The sequence below is a fragment of the Pseudophryne corroboree genome, chromosome 3 (genome assembly GCF_028390025.1).
Source record: "Pseudophryne corroboree isolate aPseCor3 chromosome 3, aPseCor3.hap2, whole genome shotgun sequence".
Taxonomy (NCBI): domain Eukaryota; kingdom Metazoa; phylum Chordata; class Amphibia; order Anura; family Myobatrachidae; genus Pseudophryne; species Pseudophryne corroboree.
In genome coordinates this window covers 404,279,863-404,305,534 of record NC_086446.1, presented here as the reverse complement: position 1 = coordinate 404,305,534, position 25,672 = coordinate 404,279,863, and the positions used below count along the sequence as shown (strand labels likewise).

Genomic DNA, 25,672 nt, shown 5'->3' with positions numbered 1-25,672 from the left:
AACAGCAGCTATAAAAGGGAGTAACACTTATATAAGGTTATCCCTATATATATATATATATATATATATATATATATATATATATATATATATATATATATATATATAGCGCTCTGGTGTGTGCTGGCAAACTCTCCCTCTGTCTCCCCAAAGGGCTAGTGGGGTCCTGTCCTCTATCAGAGCATTCCCTGTGTGTGTGCTGGGTGTCGGTACGATTGTGTCGTCATGTATGAGGAGGAAAATGATGTGGAAGCAGAGCAATTGCCTGTATTAGTGATGTCACCCCCTAGGGAGTCGACACCTGACTGGATGGTTGTATTTAAAGAACTACGTGACAATGTCAGCACTTTACAAAAAACTGTTGACGACATGAGACAGCCGACAAATCAATTAGTGCCTGTCCAGGCGTCTCAGACACCGTCAGGGGTGATAAAACGCCCGTTACCTCAGTGGGTCGACACAGACACGGATACTGAGTCCAGTGTCGACGGTGAGGAGACAAACGTAATGTCCAGTAGGGCCACACGTTGCATGATCACGGCAATGAAGGAGGCATTGAACATTTCTGACACTACAAGTACCACAAAGAAGGGTATTATGTGGGGAGTAAAAAAAACTACCAGTAGCTTCTCCTGAGTCAGATGAATTAAATGAGGTGTGTGATAAAGTGTGGGTTTCCCCCGATAAAAAAGTGCTAATCTCTAATAAATTATTGGCACTATACCCTTTCCCGCCAGAGGTTAGGGCGCGTTGGGAAACACCCCCTAAAGTAGATAAAGCGCTCACACGTTTATCTAAACAAGTAGCGTTACCGTCTCCTGATACGGCCGCCCTCAAAGAACCAGCGGATAGAAGGCTGGAAAATATCCTGAAGGGTATATACACACATACTGGTGTTATACTGCGACCAGCAATCGCATCAGCCTGGATGTGCAGTGCTGGAGTGGCGTGGTCGGATTCCCTGACTGAAAATATTGATACCCTGGATAGGGACAGTATATTACTAACTATAGAGCATTTGAAGGATGCATTACTATATATGCGTGATGCACAGAGGGATATTTGCACCCTGGCATCAAGAGTGAGTGCTATGTCCATTTCTGCCAGAAGAGCGTTATGGACGCGACCGTGGTCAGGGGATGCGGATTCCAAACGACATATGGAAGTATTGCCGTTTAAAGGAGAGGAGTTATTTGGGGCCGGTCTATCGGACCTGGTGGCCACGGCAACGGCCGGAAAGTCCACCTTTTTACCCCAGGTCACCTCTCAGCAGAAAAAGACACCGTCTTTTCAAACTCAGTCCTTTCGTTCCCATAAGTACAGGCGGGCAAAAGGCCACTCATTTCTGCCCCGGGGCAGAGGAAGAGGAAAAAGACTGCACCAGGCAGCAAGCCCTCCTCTGCTTCTGCTTCTGCTTCTGCCAAGTCTTCAGCATGACGCTGGGGCTTTACAAGCGGACTCGGACACGGTGGGGGCCCGTCTCAAAAATTTCAACGCGCAGTGGGCTCACTCGCAAGTGGACCCCTGGATTCTGCAGGTAGTATCACAGGGGTACAAACTGGAATTCGAGACGTCTCCCCCTCGCCGGTTCCTGAAGTCTGCTCTACCAAAGTCTCCCTCCGACAGGGAGGCAATTTTGGAAGCCATTCACAAGCTGTATTCCCAGCAGGTGATAATCAAGGTACCTCTCCTACAACAGGGAAAGGGGTATTATTCCACGCTGTTTGTGGTACCGGAGCCGGACGGCTCGGTGAGACCAATTTTAAATCTAAAATCCTTGAACACTTACATAAAGAGGTTCAAATTCAAGATGGAGTCACTCAGAGCAGTGATAGCAAACCTGGAAGAAGGGGACTATATGGTGTCTCTTGACATCAAAGATGCTTATCTCCACGTCCCAATCTACCCTTCTCACCAAGGGTACCTCAGGTTTGTAGTACAAAACTGTCATTATCAGTTTCAGACGCTGCCGTTTGGGTTGTCCACGGCACCTCGGGTCTTTACCAAGGTAATGGCCGAAATGATGATTCTTCTTCGAAGAAAAGGCGTTTTAATTATCCCTTACTTGGACGATCTCCTGATAAGGGCTAGGTCCAGGGAACAGTTAGAAGTCGGAGTAGCACTATCTCAGTTAGTGTTACGTCAGCACGGGTGGATCCTAAATATTCCAAAATCGCAGCTGATTCCAACGACACGTCTCCTGTTCCTAGGAATGATTCTGGACACAGTCCAGAAAAAGGTGTTTCTCCCAGAGGAGAAGGCCAGGGAGTTATCCGAGCTAGTCAGGAATCTCCTAAAACCAGGCCAGGTGTCAGTGCATCAGTGCACGAGGGTCCTGGGAAAAATGGTGGCTTCTTACGAAGCGATTCCATTTGGAAGATTCCATGCAAGAACGTTTCAGTGGGATCTTCTGGACAAATGGTCCGGATCGCATCTTCAGATGCATCAGCGGATAACCCTGTCGCCAAGGACAAGGGTGTCTCTTCTGTGGTGGCTGCAGAGTGCTCATCTACTAGAGGGCCGCAGATTCGGCATTCAGGATTGGATCCTGGTGACCACAGATGCCAGCCTGAGAGGCTGGGGAGCAGTCACACAGGGACAAAATTTCCAGGGCTTGTGGTCAAGCCTGGAGACATCTCTTCATATAAACATTCTGGAACTAAGGGCCATTTACAATGCCCTAAGTCAAGCAAAACCCCTGCTTCAGGGTCAGGCGGTATTGATCCAATCGGACAACATCACGTCAGTCGCCCACGTAAACAGACAGGGCGGCACGAGAAGCAGGAGGGCGATGGCAGAAGCTGCAAGGATTCTTCGCTGGGCGGAGAATCATGTGATAGCACTGTCAGCAGTGTTCATTCCGGGAGTGGACAACTGGGAAGCGGACTTCCTCAGCAGACACGACCTTCACCCGGGGGAGTGGGGATCTTCATCCAGAAGTCTTCCAAGAGATGGTAAACCGTTGGGAAAAACCAAAGGTGGACATGATGGCGTCCCGTCTCAACAAAAAACTGGACAGATATTGCGCCAGGTCAAGGGACCCTCAGGCAATAGCGGTGGACGCTCTGGTAACACCATGGGTGTACCAGTCAGTGTATGTGTTCCCTCCTCTGCCTCTCATACCAAAAGTACTGAGAATCATAAAAAGGAGAGGAGTAAGAACTATACTCGTGGTTCCGGATTGGCCAAGAAGGACTTGGTACCCGGAACTTCAAGAGATGCTCACGGAGGACCCGTGGCCTCTACCTCTAAGAAAGGACCTGCTCCAGCAGGGACCTTGTCTGTTCCAAGACTTACCGCGGCTGCGTTTGACGGCATGGCGGTTGAACGCCGGATCCTGAAGGAAAAAGGCATTCCAGAAGAAGTCATCCCTACCCTGATAAAGGCCAGGAAAGATGTAACCGCAAAACATTATCACCGCATTTGGCGAAAATATGTTGCGTGGTGTGAGGCCAATGAGGCCCCTACAGAGGAATTTCAACTGGGTCGCTTCCTACATTTCCTGCAAACAGGACTGTCTATGGGCCTAAAATTAGGGTCCATTAAAGTTCAAATTTCGGCCCTGTCGATTTTCTTCCAAAAAGAACTGGCTTCAGTGCCTGAAGTCCAGACGTTTGTCAAAGGGGTACTGCATATACAGCCTCCTTTTGTGCCCCCGGTGGCACCTTGGGATCTCAATGTGGTTTTGGGGTTCCTAAAATCACATTGGTTTGAACCACTCACCACTGTGGAATTAAAATATCTCACATGGAAGGTGGTAATGCTGTTAGCCCTGGCTTCAGCCAGGCGTGTCTCAGAATTGGCGGCTTTATCTTATAAAAGCCCTTACCTGATTTTTCACACGGATAGGGCAGAATTGAGGACTCGTCCTCAATTTCTCCCAAAGGTGGTTTCAGCGTTTCACGTGAACCAGCCTATTGTGGTGCCTGCGGCTACTAGGGTTTGGAGGACTCCAAGTTACTGGACGTAGTCAGGGCCCTCAAAATATATATTTCCAGGACGGCTGGAGTCAGGAAATCTGACTCGCTGTTTATCCTGTATGCACCCAACAAGCTGGGTGCTCCTGCTTCTAAGCAGACGATTGCTCGTTGGATTTGTAGTACAATTCAGCTTGCGCATTCTGTGGCAGGCCTGCCACAGCCAAAATCTGTAAAAGCCCATTCCACAAGGAAGGTGGGCTCATCTTGGGCGGCTGCCCGAGGGGTCTCGGCTTTACAACTTTGCCGAGCAGCTACTTGGTCAGGGGCAAACACGTTTGCTAAATTCTACAAATTTGATACCCTGGCTGAGGAGGACCTGGAGTTCTCTCATTCGGTGCTGCAGAGTCATCCGCACACTCCCGCCCGTTTGGGAGCTTTGGTATAATCCCCATGGTCCTTACGGAGTCCCAGCATCCACTTAGGACGTTAGAGAAAATAAGAATTTACTTACCGATAATTCTATTTCTCATAGTCCGTAGTGGATGCTGGGCGCCCATCCCAAGTGCGGATTGTCTGCAATACTTGTATATAGTTATTGTTACAAAATTCGGGTTATTATTGTTGTGAGCCATCTTTTCAGAGGCTCCTTCGTTTATCATACTGTTAACTGGGTTCAGATCACAGGTTGTACGGTGTGATTGGTGTGGCTGGTATGAGTCTTACCCGGGATTCAATATCCTTCCTTATTATGTACGCTCGTCCGGGCACAGTATCCTAACTGAGGCTTGGAGGAGGGTCATAGGGGGAGGAGCCAGTGCACACCAGCTAGTTCAAGCTTTTACTTTTGTGCCCAGTCTCCTGCGGAGCCGCTATTCCCCATGGTCCTTACGGAGTCCCAGCATCCACTACGGACTATGAGAAATAGAATTATCGGTAAGTAAATTCTTATTTTTTTACCTCCACTGTGTATTTTGAATGGAGTGTGTGCCTGTATTCCTTCTCCTTCCTCTCGATCCATGGCTTGGGATTAACTTAACTGGCCCTCTCGGTGGGAGGCATTCGATGGCTGTCGGGTTCCTGGCGCTCAGCATACCGGCGCCGGGATATGACAACTATTCTCCCTCTTGGGGTGTCACGGCACCTCTGGAGGGAGAATAAATAGCGCCACCGTGCCCGCAAGGGGCTCTTTTCTGCACGCGCCCCACTGCTGGGCGCCGGGATCCGGACAGTTGGGATATCGTAGTAGACCCCTCTAGCCTGGGGGTGGGGTGTAGGGGAGAGGGAACCTGGGCTGCTGGGTAGAGGAACTTGACTATTTGTACCCAGAATCCAGCTAGCCACTTATACCCAGTGTATAAGATTGTGACCCCTATGGATTCCAAAAAAAGGATTTAACCGGTTTGAACATGAATCCCCTTTTCTGAAGCAAGCTGAGTGGTCCCCATCTTTTATACAGCCTTAGTTTGGGGGGATGTTTCTTTTTATTCTAATGCCTTATTTTCATAGAAGGGCCCAGATATTGTTGCTGTCCAACTGTGGCATCAGTTAGTCTTTAGTTTGCAAATGTTCCAGGTTTTGCAGTAAAATTCTACAAACAAATTAAAGTGAGTGTGTCAAGTCAACTTTATAGTAACTCTTAGATATTTGCTACATGATTAACCAAAATATCAAAACTGTTGACACCCTCCTTCTCCACTTATCAACACCCATTTTTCCAAAAGTAAGTTTCCTATAAATCTTACTACAGTGAATGAGTCCCATTATTCTCAGACAGTCCTGTTCAGCTTTGTACCTGTTGGAACAGAAGTAAAATGTACTTGAGAGAGTAGACTGCTTGCAGGATTAATTTGTTATTTGTTTTATCAAGCATTTGACTCTCTTGCTTTCTTGCAGGTCAGCGCCTGAGTCTGAAGTACTGGTATGACAAAGAGTGGCTGAATGAAGGTCACATGCATGGTTTGTCATTTCTAGAGGAAAACTATTCTCATCAGAATGCAAAGAAAATTGTGGCCACACACCAACTCTTGGGAGATGTGCAGCGTGTTATTGAGGTTTTGCATGGGCTACAGCTGAAGATGAGCATATTGCAGTGAGTACATTATTGTGTATTGTCATGGGACAATAGTATGCACAGGTCATGATATGACCTGTCGAGACAGGTTTGCCGTGCCTTGTTTGTCAATTATTCATTCATTATTAATTTAAAATGTCATTCTTAACAGTACAAATATTCTTTAAAAGCTTACCGACATCTTGCCTAAATGGAGGCAGCTATTTTGTTGGCAGAACTAATAATAGAAGGCATTTAATTCAAAGCAATGTGCCATTTTGGGACGGCACATCATGTCCCTGTGCGTCGCAAGTATTGGAGGTGCGAAGGAAAACGTTTGTTGCCTGCTCTGTTGTAAATGATGTGTGTGTAACCAGGCATGGCAGCATATAGCTTTGACCTGAATTCCCTCAGTCTATCCTATAGGATCTAATTCCACTACTAATTCCTACTATGCTATTATGATGTCATTAGACTGAAATGCTTTAAAGATGAAAAGTGCATGATTTTTGAAAAATAGAGACCTTTCACGAAAATGTCCGTCTATTACAGAGGTGTCAAACTCGCGGTCCGCATGCAGCCCTGCTGCCTGCATTTGCGGCTCGCGGGTTGCGCGCCGAACACCTAGGGCTAAGGCGGCCTTCTGCTATTTCAAATAAAATTCCGGTTCGTGGGACAATCAGAGCTCGTGGACCGGCAGCAGCGGCTCTTGATTGGCTGCCGGGCTACGAGCTTTCATTGGCTAACGAACCGGCACTTGATTCCACTTACCCGCGCCAGATGAGACCCTCGGACAACAGCGTGACCAGCGGAGGCGGCGGCGCTAGTAGAGCCATGAAAAAAGCATTGAGCGCACTGCTGGGGGCACATGTATAAATATATATGAGGGGCAATAACAGCTCCTATATAAGTAGTAGTATTACTATATAGGTGAGAGACGACCGCATTTTTTTATATGAGGGGAATAACCGTTCCTGGCACACACTGAAATATGGTATTATATAGGGGAGAGAGGACCGCACTTTTGTGGATGAGGGGGAATAAACGCTTCTGGCACACACTGAAATATGGCATTATTATATAGGGGAGAGAGTACCGCACTTAAATATATGAGGGGGAATAACAGCCCCTAGCACACACTGATATATGTATTCTTAAATTGTATAGGTGTGAGGGGACCACACAGTTATTGGAAAGTTGACAGCAAAGAGATGTAAATTAAAATAAATGTTTTCTGGTTTTTCTAATAACCCTTTAAAAATTGCATTATAGACTTTCTTTTTCTTGCGGCCCACACAAGACTTAGGGGGGAATTCAAATGTTTAAAAAGTCGGTTGGGTGTCTGTTTTTTCCTGTCTTTTAGATTGAAAAGTCAGTTGGGCGTCTGTTTTTTCCTAACAGTTGAATCTCCCCCTTAGACTTTGATTATTCGGTCCAGTTGGGATTTTGAGTTTGACATGCCTGGTCTATTATGTTGCTATCGCTCTATCCTCTTTACCTGCTAACTCTTTTTTTCATGTTCAAAGATGCAAGGGTGTTTTCTCTTCCTACATCTGGGGGACATTTCATTACACATGGGGGTTTTTGTTACTATAGATTGCATCAGTTTGATGCAATATATAGCTTAGATAAGTAGCAATTCATGTATACTCACCTCTCCGGCTACATGAATAGAGCTCTTAGTGAGGTATGGATGCGTATAGCTGGTGCATGGAGGGAGGGATTCGCAGTGAGGTTCACAGTAGCAGGGGGATGCAGCCAGGTGCCTGCACACCGCCAGCAGCACAAGTTGCAAACGCTGGCAAAGAACCACTAGGTGGAGATTACCCAGGATGCACAGTGGTGGAGTTACAGAATCCAAAAGCTGCATCTAGGAGGTGACTGGACGACACCACATAAGTATACGGATGAGGGGTGGCTGGATTATCGGCAATAAGCCCTTCTCTCTCCCTATCCGAGAGGGTTGACAGTGTATGGGCAGATACGCTCGGTATCTACCCTCAGTAAAAAGGTAAAGGGGCCCATATATCAGCAGTCAGTTGGGACAAGCTGAGGTTTGCAGATGATTGTGTCAATAAATCGGCAATGTATGGGATTCACAGATCTCAGATATTGGGCAGAAATCGATTGGGAATGTTAAATCAGGTTTCTCTAACGTCCTAGTGGATGCTGGGGACTCCGTAAGGACCATGGGGAATAGACGGGCTCCGCAGGAGACATGGGCACTTTAAGAAAGAATTTGGATTCTGGTGTGCTCTGGCTCCTCCCTCTATGTCCCTCCTCCAGACCTCAGTTTGAATCTGTGCCCGGACGAGCTGGGTGCTACTTAGTGAGCTCTCCTGAGCTTGCTATAAGAAAGTATTTTGTTAGGTATTTTATTTTCAGGGAGATCTGCTGGCAACAGGCTCCCTGCATCGTGGGACTGAGGGGAGAGAAGCAGCCCTACTCTCTGAAGATAGGTCCTGCTTCTTAGGCTACTGGACCCCATTAGCTCCAGAGGGATCGTACACAGGATCTCACCCTTTGTCGTCCGATCCTGGAGCCGCGCCGCCGTCCCCCTCGCAGAGCCGGAAGACAGAAGCCGGGTGATAGAAGCAAGAAGACTTCGAAATCGGCGGCAGAAGACTCCAGTCTTCACTGAGGTAGCGCACAGCACTGCAGCTGTGCGCCATTGCTCCCACACTACACCCACATACTCCGGTCACTGTAGGGTGCAGGGGGGGGGGGGCGCCCTGGGCAGCAATTAGAGACCTCTTGGCAAAAGTTACACATATATACAGTTGGGCACTGTATATATGTATGAGCCCCCGCCATAATAGTGTACAGAAACGCGGGACAGAAGCCCGTCGCTGAGGGGGCGGGGCTTCTTCCTCAGCACTCACCAGCGCCATTTTCTCTCCACAGCTCCGCTGAGAGGAAGCTCCCCAGGCTCTCCCCTGCAGATTCACGGTAGAAGAGGGTAAAAAGAGAGGGGGGGGCACATAAATTTGGCACAAAAACATAATATACTGCAGCTACTGGGTTAACACTAAGTTACTGTGTGATTCCTGGGACATATAGCGCTGGGGTGTGTGCTGGCATACTCTCTCTCTCTCCAAAGGGCCTTGTGGGGGAACTGTCTTCAAAAAAGAGCATCCCTTGTGTGTTTGTGGTGTGTCGATGCGCTTGTGTCGACATGTTTGACGAGGAAGGCTATGTGGAAGCAGAGCGGGAGCAAATGAATGTGGGGTCTCCGCCGACGGCGCCGACCCTGATTGGATGGATATGTGGAAGGTTTTAAATGATAATGTTAATTCCTTGCATAAAAGGTTGGATAAAGCCGAAACCTTAGGACAGTCAGGGTCTCAACCCATGCCTGATCCGATGTCGCAGAGGCCGTCAGGGTCTCAGAAGCGCCCACTATCCCAAATTGTTGACACAGATACCGACATGGATTCTGACTCCAGTGTCGATTACGATGATGCAAAGTTACAGCCTAAATTGGCTAAAGCCATCCGTTATATGATTATAGCAATGAAGGATGTGTTGCATATCACAGAGGAAACCCCAGTCCCTGACAAGAGGGTTCATATGTATGGGGAAAAAAGGCAGGAGGTGACCTTTCCCCCTTCACATGAGCTAAATGAGTTATGTGAAAAGGCTTGGGAATCTCCAGATAAAAAACTGCAGATTTCCAAGAGGATGCTAATGGCGTATCCCTTCCAGCCAACAGACAGGTTACGCTGGGAATCCTCCCCTAGGGTGGACAAAGCTCTAACACGCTTATCCAAGAGGGTAGCCCTGCCGTCACAGGATACGGCCACCCTAAAAGATGCTGCGGATAGAAAGCAGGAGGGTACCCTGAAGTCCATTTATACACATTCAGGTACCTTACTAAGGCCGGCAATTGCGTCGGCCTGGGTGTGTAGTGCTGTAGCAGCGTGGACGGATACCTTGTCTGAGGAACTTGATACCTTAGACAAGGATACTATATTAATGACCCTGGGGCATATAAAAGACGCTGTCCTATATATGAGAGCTGCTCAAAGAGACAGCCTACTGGGCTCTAGAATAAATGCTATGTCGATTTCTGCCAGAAGGGTCATGTGGGCTCGGCAATGGACAGGCGATGCCGACTCAAAAAGGCACATGGAGGTTTTACCTTACAAGGGTGAGGAACTGTTTGGGGAGGGTCTCTCGGACCTGGTCTCCACAGCTACTGCTGGAAAGTCAAATTTTTTGCCATATGTTCCCTCACAACCTAAGAAAGCACCGTATTACCAAATGCAGTCCTTTCGATCACAAAAAGGCAAGAAAGTCCGAGGTGCGTCCTTTCTTGCCAGGGGCAGAGGAAGGAAGCTGCACAACACAGCTAGTTCCCAGGAACAGAAGTCCTCCCCGGCTTCCACTAAATCCACCGCATGACGCTGGGGCTCCACAGGCGGAGCTAGGCCCGGTGGGGGCGCGTCTCCGAAATTTCAGCCACAAGTGGGTTCACTCCCAGGTGGATCCCTGGGCAATAGAGATTGTGTCTCCGGGATACAAGCTGGAATTCGAAGAGATGCCCCCTCACCGATTCTTCAAATCGGCCCTGCCAGCTTCCCCATTAGAGAGGAAAGTAGTGTTAGCTGCAGTTCACAAATTGTATCTTCAGCAGGTGGTGGTCAAGGTTCGCCTCCTTCAGCAAGGGAAGGGTTATTATTCGACCATGTTTGTGGTACCGAAACCGGACGGTACGGTCAGACCCATATTAAATTTAAAATCTCTGAACATATACCTGAAAAGGTTCAAGTTCAAGATGGAATCGCTCAGAGCGGTCATTGCAAGCCTGGAAGAGGGGGATTTTATGGTGTCTCTGGACATAAAGGATGCATACCTTCATGTCCCCATTTATCCACCTCATCAGGCGTACCTCAGATTTGTGGTACAGGATTGTCATTACCAATTTCAGACGTTGCCGTTTGGTCTCTCCACGGCACCGAGAATATTTACCAAGGTGATGGCAGAAATGATGGTACTACTGCGGAAGCAAGGGGTCACAATTATCCCATACTTGGACGATCTCCTCATAAAAGCGAGGTCAAGAGAGCAGTTACTGATCAGCGTAGCACGCTCTCTGGAAGTGTTAGGACAGCACGGCTGGATTCTGAATATTCCAAAGTCGCAGTTGATTCCTACGACTCTTCTGCCCTTCCTGGGCATGATTCTGGACACAGACCAGAAGAGGGTTTATCTCCCTATGGAGAAGGCTCAGGAACTCATGACACTGGTCAGAGACCTATTAAAACCAAAAAAAGTGCCGGTGCATCACTGCACACGAGTCCTAGGAAAGATGGTGGCATCATACGAGGCCATTCCCTTCGTCAGGTTCCATGCGAGGACCTTTCAATGGGATCTCCTGGACAAGTGGTCCGGATCACATCTTCAGATGCATCGGTTAATCACCCTATCCCCCAGGGCCAGGGTGTCTCTCCTGTGGTGGCTGCAGAGTGCTCACCTTCTGGAGGGCCGCAGATTCGGCATTCAGGACTGGGTCCTGGTGACCACGGATGCAAGCCTCCGAGGGTGGGGAGCAGTCACACAGGGAAGAAATTTCAAAGGTCTGTGGTCAAGTCAGGAGACTTGCCTTCACATCAACATCCTGGAACTAAGGGCCATATACAACGCCCTACGTCAAGCGGAGACCCTGCTTCGCGACCAACCGGTTCTGATTCAGTCAGACAACATCACCGCTGTGGCTCATGTAAACCGACAAGGCGGCACAAGGAGCAGGGTGGCGATGGCGGAAGCCACCAGGATTCTTCGCTGGGCGGAGAATCGCGTAAGTGCACTGTCAGCAGTGTTCATCCCGGGAGTGGACAACTGGGAAGCAGACTTCCTCAGCAGACACAGATTACAAGTCGGTGGGAACTACCACAGATAGATATGATGGCGTCCCGCCTCAACAAAAAGCTACAGAGCTATTGCGCCAGGTCAAGGGACCCTCAGGCGGTAGCTGTAGACGCCCTGGTGACACCGTGGGTGTTCCAGTCGGTCTATGTATTTCCTCCTCTTCCTCTCATACCCAAGGTACTGAGGATAATAAGAAAAAGATTGTTCCAGATTGGCCAAGAAGGACTTGGTATCCAGATCTGTAAGAATTGCTCCCAGAGGATCCGTTGCCTCTTCCTCTAAGACAGGACCTGTTGCAACAGGGACCCTGTCTCTTCCAAGACTTACCGCTGCTGCGTTTGACGGCATGGCGGTTGAACACCGGATCCTAGCAGAAAAGGGTATTCCGGAGGAGGTCATTCCTACGCTGATAAAGGCTAGGAAGGACGTAACAGGTAAACATGATCACCGGATATGGCGAAAATATGTTTCTTGGTGTGAGGCTAGCAATGCTCCTACAGAGGAGTTTCAGCTGGGCTGTTACCTTCACTTCCTTCAGTCAGGAGTGGATTTGGGCCTGAAGTTAGGCTCAATTAAGGTCCAGATTTTGTCCCTTTCCATTTTCTTTCAAAAGGAGTTGGCTTCTCTGCCAGAAGTTCAGACGTTTGTGAAAGGAGTGCTGCATATTCAGCCTCCCTTTGTGCCTCCAGTGGCACCTTGGGATCTTAACGTGGTGTTGAGTTTCCTGAAATCACACTGGTTTGAACCACTTACAACAGTGGCGTTGAAATACCTCACGTGGAAGGTGGTCATGCTATTAGCCTTGGCTTCGGCTAAGCGCATGTCAGAATTAGCAGCTTTGTCTCATAAAAGCCCATATCTGATTTTCCATATGGATAGAGCGGAATTGAGGACACTTCCACAATTTCTGCCAAAAGTGGTCTCATCCTTTCATATGAACCAACCTATTGTGGTGCCTGTAGCTACTCGTGGCTTGGAGGATTCCGAGTTACTTGATGTGGTCAGGGCTTTAAAAGTTTATGTAGCCAGAACGGCTAGAGTCAGGAAAACGGAGTCACTGTTTATCCTGTATGCATCCAACAAGCTTGGTGCTCCTGCTTCAAAGCAGACTATTGCTCGCTGGATCTGTAACACGATTTAGCAGGCTCATTCTGTGGCTGGATTGCCCCAGCCAAAATCCGTGAAAGCCCATTCCACTAGGAAGGTGGGCTCTTCTTGGGCGGCTGCCCGAGGGGTCTCGGCATTACAGCTATGCCGAGCTGCTACTTGGTCAGGTGCAAATACGTTTGCAAAGTTCTACAAGTTTGATACCCTGGCTGAGGAGGACCTATCGTTTGCTCATTCGGTGCTGCAGAGTCATCCGCACTCTCCCGCCCGTTTGGGAGCTTTGGTATATTCCCCATGGTCCTTACAGAGTCCCCAGCATCCACTAGGACGTTAGAGAAAATAAGATTTTACTTACCGGTAAATCTATTTCTCGTAGTCCGTAGTGGATGCTGGGCGCCCGTCCCAAGTGCGGACTTTTTCTGCAATGCTTGTATATAGTTATTGCTTAAATAAGGGTTATGTTATAGTTGCATCAGGGTTTATCTGATGCTCTGTTATTGTTCATACTGTTAACTGGGTAAAGTTATCACAAGTTATACGGTGTGATTGGTTTTGCTGGTATGAGTCTTACCCTGGATTCCCAAAATCCTTTCCTTGTACTGTCAGCTCTTCCGGGCACAGTTTCTTTAACTGAGGTCTGGAGGAGGGATACAGAGGGAGGAGCCAGAGCACACCAGAATCCAAATTCTTTCTTAAAGTGCCCATGTCTCCTGCGGAGCCCGTCTATTCCCCATGGTCCTTACGGAGTCCCCAGAATCCACTACGGACTACGAGAAATAGATTTACCGGTAAGTAAAATCTTATTTTTTTCAACATGTTTAATTTCAGAGATCAACTTGGACTGTAGTTTGCTAGTGTATGGGCAACAATCAGTAGATCTGCAGACCGTTTCTTTTAAACTGATGAGACTTTCAAAATTGACAGATCTGTTTAACTGAAAATTATCTACAAATGATTAAAAAATATCCGTAATGTATGTGCAAAGTCAAATGGATTGGGGGCACAATATATCTGGGGAAAATAATCACCGGATCCGTGGAACCCAAAAATTGTGAATCTTGATGTATGGGTCTATTTACATGCTGAGGTAAAGCGTCTGGCTATAGGCCTCCATCAGCAATCACAAAAAAACAATTTGCAGATTTTTTTTCCCAATTTAAAGATTCACCAATCCACCAATCTGTGCCCATACATTATAGATATAGTCAGTGATTTGCAGATAATTTTCAGCAAGATCTAACAATCTTGAAAGGCTCATCAGTTTACTAGAAACGGTCTGCAAATCTGCTGATTGTAACCATATACTAGCAATCTATAACCCCAATTGATTTGAGAAATCCAATTTGTTAGGCAACCTGATTTAACAATACCAAACGATTGTTGGTCTGAACCCAAGATCTGTGAACCCTATACATTGCAGATTTATTTGCACAATCATCTGCAAATTGCCCCAATTGATTGCTGATATATGGGTCCTTAACCACTTGCCTGGTCAGAAAGCTCAGTGTGTGGCTGCAGGAAGCAAAGTCTCCTGCAGTTGCCGCTCTCTGCTTCATCAGTGATTGACAGCACGATAGGTACTGGGGATATGTAAAAAAACAAACAAACAAAAAACAGCACTTCACCTTCCCGAGGAACTTCGGGGGCTGTAGAGAGGATCTGATGCTGGGAAATGGAAGTCGCAATGTTCTATGTTTTCGCCAATGGTTTTTTATTTATTTATTTTTTTTGGGGGGGGGGGTTAAGAAGTTTTGTTTTGGACATACTTTAAATAAATGACTTAATTCAGTTAATTCAGTCATAAAAAAAAGAAACGTTTCTGAGCGTTTTTTGGAAGATACATGTTATAGGCTGTGTTTGAAAAAAATTAGTTGAACCCCTGTGACAGCCACCTGAATGACTTATTAGGCACTTATAAGTTTTTAATTATTTTTAATTGGCTAATAATGTCCTTTTTGGGGTGAAAAAGTGCAAAATTATGGAAATTGGGGTACAAGGTATATTTAAGTTTGATTTTAGCACTTTTTTTGCTAAAATTAAAGATATGCATGTAACAGCCATTTGACCCAACTTAAGAACCAGAAATACGTTTTTGTATAACCAATAGTAAACTTTTATTCTGTTGTTCGATGTGAATTAACTTTTTTAGGCGGGTACGAACAGATTTACCCATTTTTTACTTTTGGCACTAATTCAAGCCAATCCGGTGTTCGCTAATTTGCATTTGAATAGGGCGAAGTGCAGGAGCACACATACCCGCGAAAAGTTTAGTTTTCGTGGCAAAAAAGATGCAAAAATGGTAAAACCAGCAATCGCGGGAAATTGCTGCAATTTCACAGCTAATTATCTAGTAAGTACCATAAATCTTTTTTGTCTCAATCCGACTTTCGTTTACTCACATTTGGCTTTCATTTCACAGTGCTAGATTGTACCTTACTAAATAAGTTAGTTATCTATTTCTTGGTAATGTACAGACCACTAACGCAAACATATTTTACACAGAAGCAAGGAGCATCCAGACCTTAAATTCTGGGGTCAGCCGTGGAAGCAGCGTATGATGAACAACAAATGTTACCTTAGACAAAGCATGGAGGAGAACTCCTGCAAAGCAGACTCCACTAACTACAGGACTTACAATGGTGCAGTGGATAAACCTTCATCTATACCTTATGTGGAGGAATCTTATATCACCAGTGAGCACTGTTACCAAAAACCTCGGACCTATTACCCTGCAGTAGAGCAGAGACTGGTTGTAGAAACACGGAGTTCGTCATTGGATGGTGGAGTAGATCGAATACGGCAAAGCAGGGAAGATTCCATTGCAGAAAGGCTTGGATGGGAGTTAGACAGAGAATTGCTAAAGACCGAGAGTGAGTCCAAGCATAATTACTGTAAGGTAAGTTCATATAAAGATCCAGTTTTTGCTTGGTTTTTTTTTATTAATGGAGGAATTTGTTTACTTAAGAGTGAGAAGTCTTCTGTTTAGCTTAAAATAGCTCTTCTATTGGATTTTTATAATTCATTCTCTTTAAGAGGAAACATTATTGTAAGGACTGGATACATAAAAATGGTATTTGTGTCTATACCTCCTCTTTCCTTTCTGTTTCATTCTCAAACGTGGTAATTTGAGAAATACATCCCTTAGCCATGTCACAGTAGGATATCTTCTCTGTGAAGCTTATTATAATTAATCTATGATCATTTCTATTAGCATACGCCACACTAGAGGGCGTCCAATGGCAGCAATAATATTTTCATATTGTTAAGGGGGCCGCGGAGGACACATCTTTTTTTCGTAGCCTCCTGAGGTGCAAGAAAAAATGTGTCCAAACCTGGCACTTTGGGCATCCAAACGGGCGTTTGGACGGCCAAAGCAGAAGTTTAGACTGGTTTAGCCGTTTTACGCTGCTAAACCCTGGCTGTTTGGGCTCAACACGTGCAATGTGCATGGGCGCTCAAACAACAAATGAATAGTGACAATTTGGGCGTCTAAACAGTCCCGTTAGACAAGATTTTTATATGCCCAAAACAATTGAATTGCAACCTAATCCTTATGTTCACAACCATGTGCTGGATTCTTTTAGTGCTAAGCAGCCTGTCATTTTTAAATTCATATTAAAAATCAGGTTCCAGTTGTCTTTTTACATTATAAAAGCACATCGCCAAGCCAGTGTATGAACTGTGCACCGATCAGCCATAAGTTTAAAACTACTGACGTGAGGTGATTTGCATAACTTATCGCATACAATGGCACTGGTCATGACATATTAGGTGACAAGTGAACAGTCTTCTTCAAGTTGATGTGTTGGAAGCAGGAAAAATAGGAAAACGTATGGATTGGAGTGTGCAGTTTGGCAGTAGTTAATAAAAATAAAAAAAATGAAGAAAAAGGAGTGTTTCTGGCCCACTCAAATGTATGAGGATATATTTTTGGTGTTTTCTTAAAAAACATTTAGGTGTCCTTTAATTTATAACATTTAATTTAAATATAACTTATTTAACTCATCCATCCTCGGGTAAAAAAATTTTTTATTTTATTATATATATTTTTTTTATTTTAAATGTGAGTTAAAATTAGCTTACCGCCATAGCGTTCAAATACTGTTAGCAGCGGTGTCGAGAGAGGGGGTGAGAGGGTACAAATTACCCGGGCCCAGGTCTGATGGAGGGGCCCAGTGAGGGTCCAGTAGGGGCCCAGTCCCCCTTACCTGGCAGCTGCAGCTCTTTTCCTCAGCCCAGCACACTCTGCTGTGTACTGGGCTGCAGTGTGGCTATGGAGGTGCTTAAAATACTATTTTTTTTCAGTATTTTTTTTTCTAAGGGTACATGACCACACCTTCTGTCATTGGGCCACGCTCCTTGAAAAGTACCTGGGCCCAGCGTGGCTCTCGACTGCCATGACTGTTAGTAGTAGGTATTTATTAATTTTATTTAGCAGTGACAGTTGTTGACCGTTAGAATTAAAAAAAAAAAAAATATATATATATATATATATATATATATATATATATATATATATATATATATATATATATATATATATAGTAAATAAAAGAAGGCTGCGGCACTCGAGGTCTTGTCAAAAAGTAGGTTATTTTTTAAACATCAAAGCCACTACATCGACGTTTCGGGGATTTTAACCCCTTTTTTCAAGATGTGTGGAAGCGTGTGTAAAAAGTGTAAAAGACTCACCTTAAATAGAAGAGAACACCACCCACCCAGAGGAAGTGCTGCCGCTCCGGGACCCGCCGTGGACGCCGGACCGCGCAGGGAGATGACGCGTCAGATGGACGTCGCATAGACAGGTTGCTAGGCGACGTCAGAGAAACAGTAAACACCCGACCAGAAGCCGCTGTGAAGGAAAGACCAGAGACGTGATAGTATCACAAAGAACAAACAGGGTGCAGGCATGCAAAAGAGACAATAATGAATACTCAAGGCTATATAGTGTAAATAGAACAATTAAGCCCAGAGGTTAAATGTAATAGGTCACCCTGTGTAAGAGGTAATGTATAGCGATAAAGCGAGTCAGCACTCATCCTAGGACCTATATCAGTATGACAGGGATAAGCTACATCACTATAATTCTAACATACAGGCAATACTGTCCCTATATTATAGGTGTATAGCATGCTGATGATATTAATGTTCACTTGATGCACATTATAAACGTTCATTAGCCAAAGGTACTCCACACGATTCTCTCATTCAAGCCCGTAGGGTGCATGGTGCCCAACTTAAAGATCCAAGTCGATTCCTTCTTTAGAAGCAGGCCCTCTCTGTCACCACCCCGTAACGATTTAGGAACCTCGTCTATGATGATATGTTTAAGCCCAGACAGGGTATGTTGAGCTTTGAAGAAATGTCTGGCTACAGGCTGATCGGAGGCTTTTCCAGACAGTGCAGCCTTAATTGCGGACCGGTGAAGGGCCATGCGTTCTCTTAGGGTCCTGATTGTTTTGCCCACGTAGCAAAGGCCACACGGGCAAATGATCAAATAAATGATGAATGTGGAAGTGCAGGTCACTGTGTGTCGAATGTAGATTTTTTTGTTGGTTAATGGCAACGTGAACACTGAACCTGTCAGCATGTGGGTGCAAATGGTGCAACCCAAACACCGATAGCAACCAGGTTTTTTAGAAATGAATGTATCACCCTTAGGGACATCTGTGGGTTTGGGAAACTTGGAAATGTCGGTGTGTACAAGCAAGTCACGTAAGTTACGTCCCCTTCTGTAGCTCATCATGGGAGTTTTATGTTTGAATGGTAATTGCGAATCAGTGGACACTATGGGCCACAAGGCCCTGTTTGCTCGATTCAATACAGAGCTTGAGGTGTCATAAACTGTGATCCAAGGTATTCTCTTCTCTAATGTTCTCTCCTTCGATTGCATCAAACCACTTCGGGGCATTTTCAACACCTCTTTCTTGGTGGCTTCCAGAGAAGTGCAGTCATAGCCTCTTGCTATGAATTTTTGTATTAGCTTATCCAATTCGTTCTCCAAACTCTCTAGTTGGTTGTGAATGCGAGCTATTCTAATCATCTGTGACCTAGGCAATCCTTGCTTCAAGGGCCTAGGATGATGGCTGTTAGCCTGAAGAAGGGTATTGTTGTCCGTCGATTTGTGATAGGCACTGGTGTATAATGTGCCATCTTGTATGGTAACCAGAACGTCAAGATAATTGATGGACGTGGCCGATATCTGGTGGGTGATCCTTATGGGAGATGATCTTGCGTTAATGGAGGACAGCAACTTCTCCAGCAGAGCCTTGCTTCCTGTCCATATGATGAACAGGTCATCAATATACCTGGTAAAAAGTGCTATATGGGCTGACAGCTCCTCATCTTGGAAGAACATCTTGACCTCCTCCTTCAGCATGTAGACGTTGGCGTATGACGGAGCCACATTACTTCCCATCGCACAGCCGGTTCTCTGTTGGTAGAACCGGCCGTCGAATAGGAAGTAGTTCCTGGTGAGGGTTAATTCTAGTAATGTCATGTAGAGATCAAGGTTGACGTCAGACATTTTTTCTTCAACCAGAAAAGTTCTCATGGCTGCCAGCCCATCAGTATGCGGGATACCGGTATACAGGCTGCAGATGTCTACTGTACACAAAAGTGCCCCTGCCGGAACTGAGCCAAATGTTTCCAAAGTATGTAAAAAAGAAGTGGTGTCCTTGAGGCAAGTCGGTTGTTTAAGCACCAGAGGTTGTACTATGGTGTCAAGAAATTGTGAGATGGGTTGATACAGCTGTCGCGCCGAAATGATGGGGCGTCCAGGCGGTGCAGTTGTACTTTTATGTATCTTAGGCACCGTATATAAGATGGGCACTACCGGATGCTGTTGTGTCAGAGCTTTACGTAGTTGATCCGAAATGTGCTCCTGTGCATATGCTGTGGCAAGGATGTTGTCGAATTCTTGCTTGAAGGTCCCAGTGGGGTCTGCAGTCAACTCACTGTACGTCTTAGAATCTGCTAACTGTGTGAGAATTTCGGACCTATAGTATGCAAGGTCCAAGATCACTACCCCCCCGCCCTTGTCTGCTGGGCGGATGACAATATCTGTATAAGAACCGAGGTTCTTAAGTGCCACTTGTTCCTGTTTGGACAAATTATAATGATGTTGTTTGACTGCTTTAGAATATTTGTCCATTGATTCATCCATTAAGCGAATAAATGACTTAATGGAGGGATTGGCCGAAGGGGGATCAAACAGGGAGTGGCTCCGTTTGTTGATGAATGGTTGTAAAGTGGAAGTTGAGGGTGAGTTCTGTGATGGTTGCTGAGCAAAATATTCTTGACGCCGCAGTTTCCTGGCAAATTGGAACAGATCTATTTTCCAAGTCAAATCATCATGTACATTGGTGGGGACAAATGTAAGACCGTAATTGAGAACTTTCAACTCTATTGGAGAAAACGTGCGCTTGGAAAGATTGTCATCCGCCCAGCAGACAAGGGCGGGGGGGTAGTGATCTTGGACCTTGCATACTATAGGTCCGAAATTCTCACACAGTTAGCAGATTCTAAGACGTACAGTGAGTTGACTGCAGACCCCACTGTGACCTTCAAGCAAGAATTAGACAACATCCTTGCCACAGCATATGCACAGGAGCACATTTCGGATAAACTACGTAAAGCTCTGACACAACAGCATCCGGTAGTGCCCATCTTATATACGGTGCCTAAGATTCATAAAAGTACAACTGCACCGCCTGGACGCCCCATCATTTCGGCGCGACAGTCGCTGTATCAACCCATCTCACAATTTCTTGACACCATAGTACAACCTCTGGTGCTTAAACAACCGACTTGCCTCAAGGACACCACTTCTTTTTTACATACTTTGGAAACATTTGGCTCAGTTCCGGCAGGGGCACTTTTGTGTACAGTAGACATCTGCAGCCTGTATACCGGTATCCCGCATACTGATGGGCTGGCAGCCATGAGAACTTTTCTGGTTGAAGAAAAAATGTCTGACGTCAACCTTGATCTCTACATGACATTACTAGAATTAACCCTCACCAGGAACTACTTCCTATTCGACGGCCGGTTCTACCAACAGAGAACCGGCTGTGTGATGGGAAGTAATGTGGCTCCGTCATACGCCAACGTCTACATGCTGAAGGAGGAGGTCAAGATGTTCTTCCAAGATGAGGAGCTGTCAGCCCATATAGCACTTTTTACCAGGTATATTGATGACCTGTTCATCATATGGACAGGAAGCAAGGCTCTGCTGGAGAAGTTGCTGTCCTCCATTAACGCAAGATCATCTCCCATAAGGATCACCCACCAGATATCGGCCACGTCCATCAATTATCTTGACGTTCTGGTTACCATACAAGATGGCACATTATACACCAGTGCCTATCACAAATCGACGGACAACAATACCCTTCTTCAGGCTAACAGCCATCATCCTAGGCCCTTGAAGCAAGGATTGCCTAGGTCACAGATGATTAGAATAGCTCGCATTCACAACCAACCAGAGAGTTTGGAGAACGAATTGGATAGGCTAATACAAAAATTCATAGCAAGAGGCTATGACTGCACTTCTCTGGAAGCCACCAAGAAAGAGGTGTTGAAAATGCCCCGAAGTGGTTTGATGCAATCGAAGGAGAGAACATTAGAGAAGAGAATACCTTGGATCACAGTTTGACACCTCAAGCTCTGTATTGAATCGAGCAAACAGGGCCTTGTGGCCCATAGTGTCCACTGATTCGCAATTACCATTCAAACATAAAACTCCCATGATGAGCTACAGAAGGGGACGTAACTTACGTGACTTGCTTGTACACACCGACATTTCCAAGTTTCCCAAACCCACAGATGTCCCTAAGGGTGATACATTCATTTCTAAAAAACCTGGTTGCTATAGGTGTTTGGGTTGCACCACTTGCACCCACATGCTGACAGGTTCAGTGTTCTCGTTGCCATTAACCAACAAAAAAATCTACATTCGACACACAGTGACCTGCACTTCCACATTCATCATTTATTTGATCATTTGCCCGTGTGGCCTTTGCTACGTGGGCAAAACAATCAGGACCCTAAGAGAACGCATGGCCCTTCACCGGTCCGCAATTAAGGCTGCACTGTCTGGAAAAGCCTCCGATCAGCCTGTAGCCAGACATTTCTTCGAAGCTCAACATACCCTGTCTGGGCTTAAACATATCATCATAGACGAGGTTCCTAAATCGTTACGGGGTGGTGACAGAGAGGGCCTGCTTCTAAAGAAGGAATCGACTTGGATCTTTAAGTTGGGCACCATGCACCCTACGGGCTTGAATGAGAGAATCGTGTGGAGTACCTTTGGCTAATGGATGTTTATAATGTGCATCAAGTGAACATTAATATCATCAGCATGCTATACACCTATAATATAGGGACAGTATTGCCTGTATGTTAGAATTATAGTGATGTAGCTTATCCCTGTCATACTGATATAGGTCCTAGGATGAGTGCTGATATAGGTCCTAGGATGAGTGCTGACTCGCTTTATCGCTATACCATTACCTCTTACACAGGGTGACCCATTACATTTAACCTCTGGGCTTAATTGTTCTATTTACACTATATAGCCTTGAGTATTCATTATTGTCTCTTTTGTATGCCTGCACCCTGTTTGTTCTTTGTGATACTATCACGTCTCTGGTCTTTCCTTCACAGCGGCTTCTGGTCGGGTGTTTACTGTTTCTCTGACGTCGCCTAGCAACCTGTCTATGCGACGTCCAACTGACGCGTCATCTCCCTGCGCGGTCCGGCGTCCACGGCGGGTCCCGGAGCGGCAGCACTTCCTCTGGGTGGGTGGTGTTCTCTTCTATTTAAGGTGAGTCTTTTACACTTTTTACACACGCTTCCACACATCTTGAAAAAGGGGTTAAAATCCCCGAAACGTCGATGTATTGGCTTTGATGTTTCAATAATAACCTACTTTTTGACAAGACCTCGAGTGCCGCAGCCTTCTTTTATTTACTATTGATTCCGTCACTGGAGGCACCGGGGCAGATCCTGCATTACAAACAGAGTGCCGGGCTGAATTTCTATATATATATATATATATATATATATATATATATATGTGTATGTATGTATATGTGTGTGTATATATATATATATATGTATATAGTGTGTGTATACACATACACACACTCTGCTCAAAAAAATAAAGGGAACACTAATATAACACATCCTAGATCTGAATGAATGAAATATTCTTATTAAATACTTTGTTCTTTACATAGTTGAATGTGCTGACAACAAAATCACACAAAAATTATCAATGGAAATCGAATTTATTAACCCATGGAGGTCTGGATTTGGAGTCACACTCCAAATTAAAGTGGAAAAACACACTACAGGCTGATCCAACTTTGATGTAATGTCCTTAAAACAAGTCAAAATGAGGCTCAGTAGTGTGTGTGGCCTCCACGTGCCTGTTTGACCTCCCTAGAACGCCCAGGCATGCTCCTGATGAGGTGGCGGATGGTCTCCTGAGGGAACTCCTCCCAGACATGGACTAAAGCATCCGCCAACTCCTGGACAGTCTGTGGTGCATGGAGCGAGACATGATGTCCCAGATGTGCTCAATTGGATTCAGGTCTGGGGAACGGGCGGGCCAGTCCATAGAATCAATGCCTTCGTCTTGCAGGAACTGCTGACACACTCCAGCCACATGAGGTGTAGCATTGTCTTGCATTAGGAGGAACCCAGGGCCAACCGCACCAGCATATGGTCTCACAAGGGGTCTGAGGATCTCATCTCGGTACCTAATGGCAGTCAGGCTACCTCTGGCGAGCACATAGAGGGCTGTACGGCCCCCCAAAGAAATGCCACCCGACACCATTACTGACCCACTGCCAAACTGGTCATGCTGGAGGATGTTGCAGGCAGCAGAAAGTTCTCCTTGGCGTCTCCAGACTCTGTCACATGTGCTCAGTGAGAACCTGTCACATGTGCTCAGTGAGAACTCCAACCCCCAAGTGCCCCCAACAGGCTTTGTTTTGTGGATTTTTTTTAATCATGTAAGGGTAATTATCCCACCTGTTTCCACATGCACACATTATGAATACATGACCTGTTAGGTACTTGAGGACTGGAGTTAAGAACCGCTGCCCTAGAGGAAAGAAAAGTTGTTTTTTGTACTTAGTATAAAATTATTTTCTCAAATTCAGTTTGAGACGACGAATGCACTCCCAGAGTTTTGTTGTATGGTTTCTTTTTGTTATTTTTGGAATATTTACTTTTCAAAACTTTCTATACTCTGACACTTTCCTTCCTGAGGCTTTGTTGGAAAATAACTGATTGGTTGAAGGAGAATACCAAGGTATAGATGGGAAGGAGCCACTGTTCAAAACAGTTGACCTTTAACTTGTCAGGCTCCATGTGCTGCTGCCTCCAGCGTTCGTGTCCCCTATAGAATTTTAGAAAATGTTTCTACAGTAAAGACTTAAATCCAGCTTTTTATTTTTAGATATAAACTAACAAATTAAGAAGCACTGTACATTGTAGTCCTTGTTTAAGTAATATATGTACAAGGCCAATCTGTTTAGATGCCAGGTCAATGATCTCAAAGCCAAGAGCCCTTAAAGCCACTTCACTTCTGATGTTAGCGTTAAATGGTGCGTGAATATGCTGTCAGCCATCGGTGTGCGTATCAACATCTAGTGCTTGTTGAAACATTCTTTCACCCTCACTTTGTGATTATCCGCCTGCTCTAAATAATTGTCGTCTCTTGCTCACTGCTGGGTACAGAGCCATAAAAGTTGTTCCCCATGTCCACAGACTAGTACTTTTTCAAATCCTAGTATGATAGATAATGAATAAACTGAGCAAAATAAACCCAGAACTGATGCCACTATGTCAACCCAGATGTAGAGCTGTTTATTTACTATGGTGTCACCTGTACTTTATACATATTTATGCATTTTACTATCTGTGTGCCACATTTTCTCTATCGTCCTAGTGGATGCTGGGGTTCCTGAAAGGACCATGGGGAATAGCGGCTCCGCAGGAGACAGGGCACAAAAAGTAAAGCTTTTTCCGATCAGGTGGTGTGCACTGGCTCCTCCCCCTATGACCCTCCTCCAGACTCCAGTTAGATTTTTGTGCCCGGCCGAGAAGGGTGCAATCTAGGTGGCTCTCCTAAAGAGCTGCTTAGAGAAAGTTTAGCTAGGTTTTTTATTTTACAGTGATTCCTGCTGGCAACAGGATCACTGCAGCGAGGGACTGAGGGGAGAAGGAGTCAACTCACCTGCGTGCAGGATGGATTGGTTTCTTGGCTACTGGACATCAAGCTCCAGAGGGACGATCACAGGTACAGCCTGGATGGTCACCGGAGCCACGCCGCCGGCCCCCTTGCAGATGCTGAAATCAGAAGAGGTCCAGAATCGGCGGCTGAAGACTCCTGCAGTCTTCTAAAGGTAGCGCACAGCACTGCAGCTGTGCGCCATTTTCCTCTCAGCACACTTCACACGGCAGTCACTGAGGGTGCAGGGCGCTGGGAGGGGGGCGCCCTGGGAGGCAAATGAGTACCTATAAAGGCTAAAAATACCTCACATATAGCCCTAGAGGCTATATGGAGATATTTAACCCCTGCCTAATTTTTCTAAATAGCGGGAGACGAGCCCGCCGGAAAAGGGGCGGGGCCTATCTCCTCAGCACACGGCGCCATTTCCTCTCACAGCTCCGCTGGTCAGGACGGCTCCCAAGTCTCTCCCCTGCACTG

At 45.8% G+C, this 25,672-nt stretch overlaps 1 protein-coding gene across 5 annotated transcripts in view; it reads left to right on the top strand.

The window, feature by feature from the left end:
* Positions 1–25,672, top strand: part of PHF20 (PHD finger protein 20) — a 360,572-nt gene that overhangs the window by 315,762 nt on the left and 19,138 nt on the right. For 4 of the 5 annotated variants that reach the window (XM_063960151.1, XM_063960150.1, XM_063960147.1 and 1 more), the window contains 2 exons: positions 5,814–6,009; positions 15,451–15,844. In XM_063960151.1, the coding sequence (XP_063816221.1) occupies positions 5,814–6,009; positions 15,451–15,844 (590 nt within the window). The remainder of the gene's footprint in view (positions 1–5,813; positions 6,010–15,450; positions 15,845–25,672) is intronic. The other variant, XM_063960149.1, reaches the window with a different exon arrangement.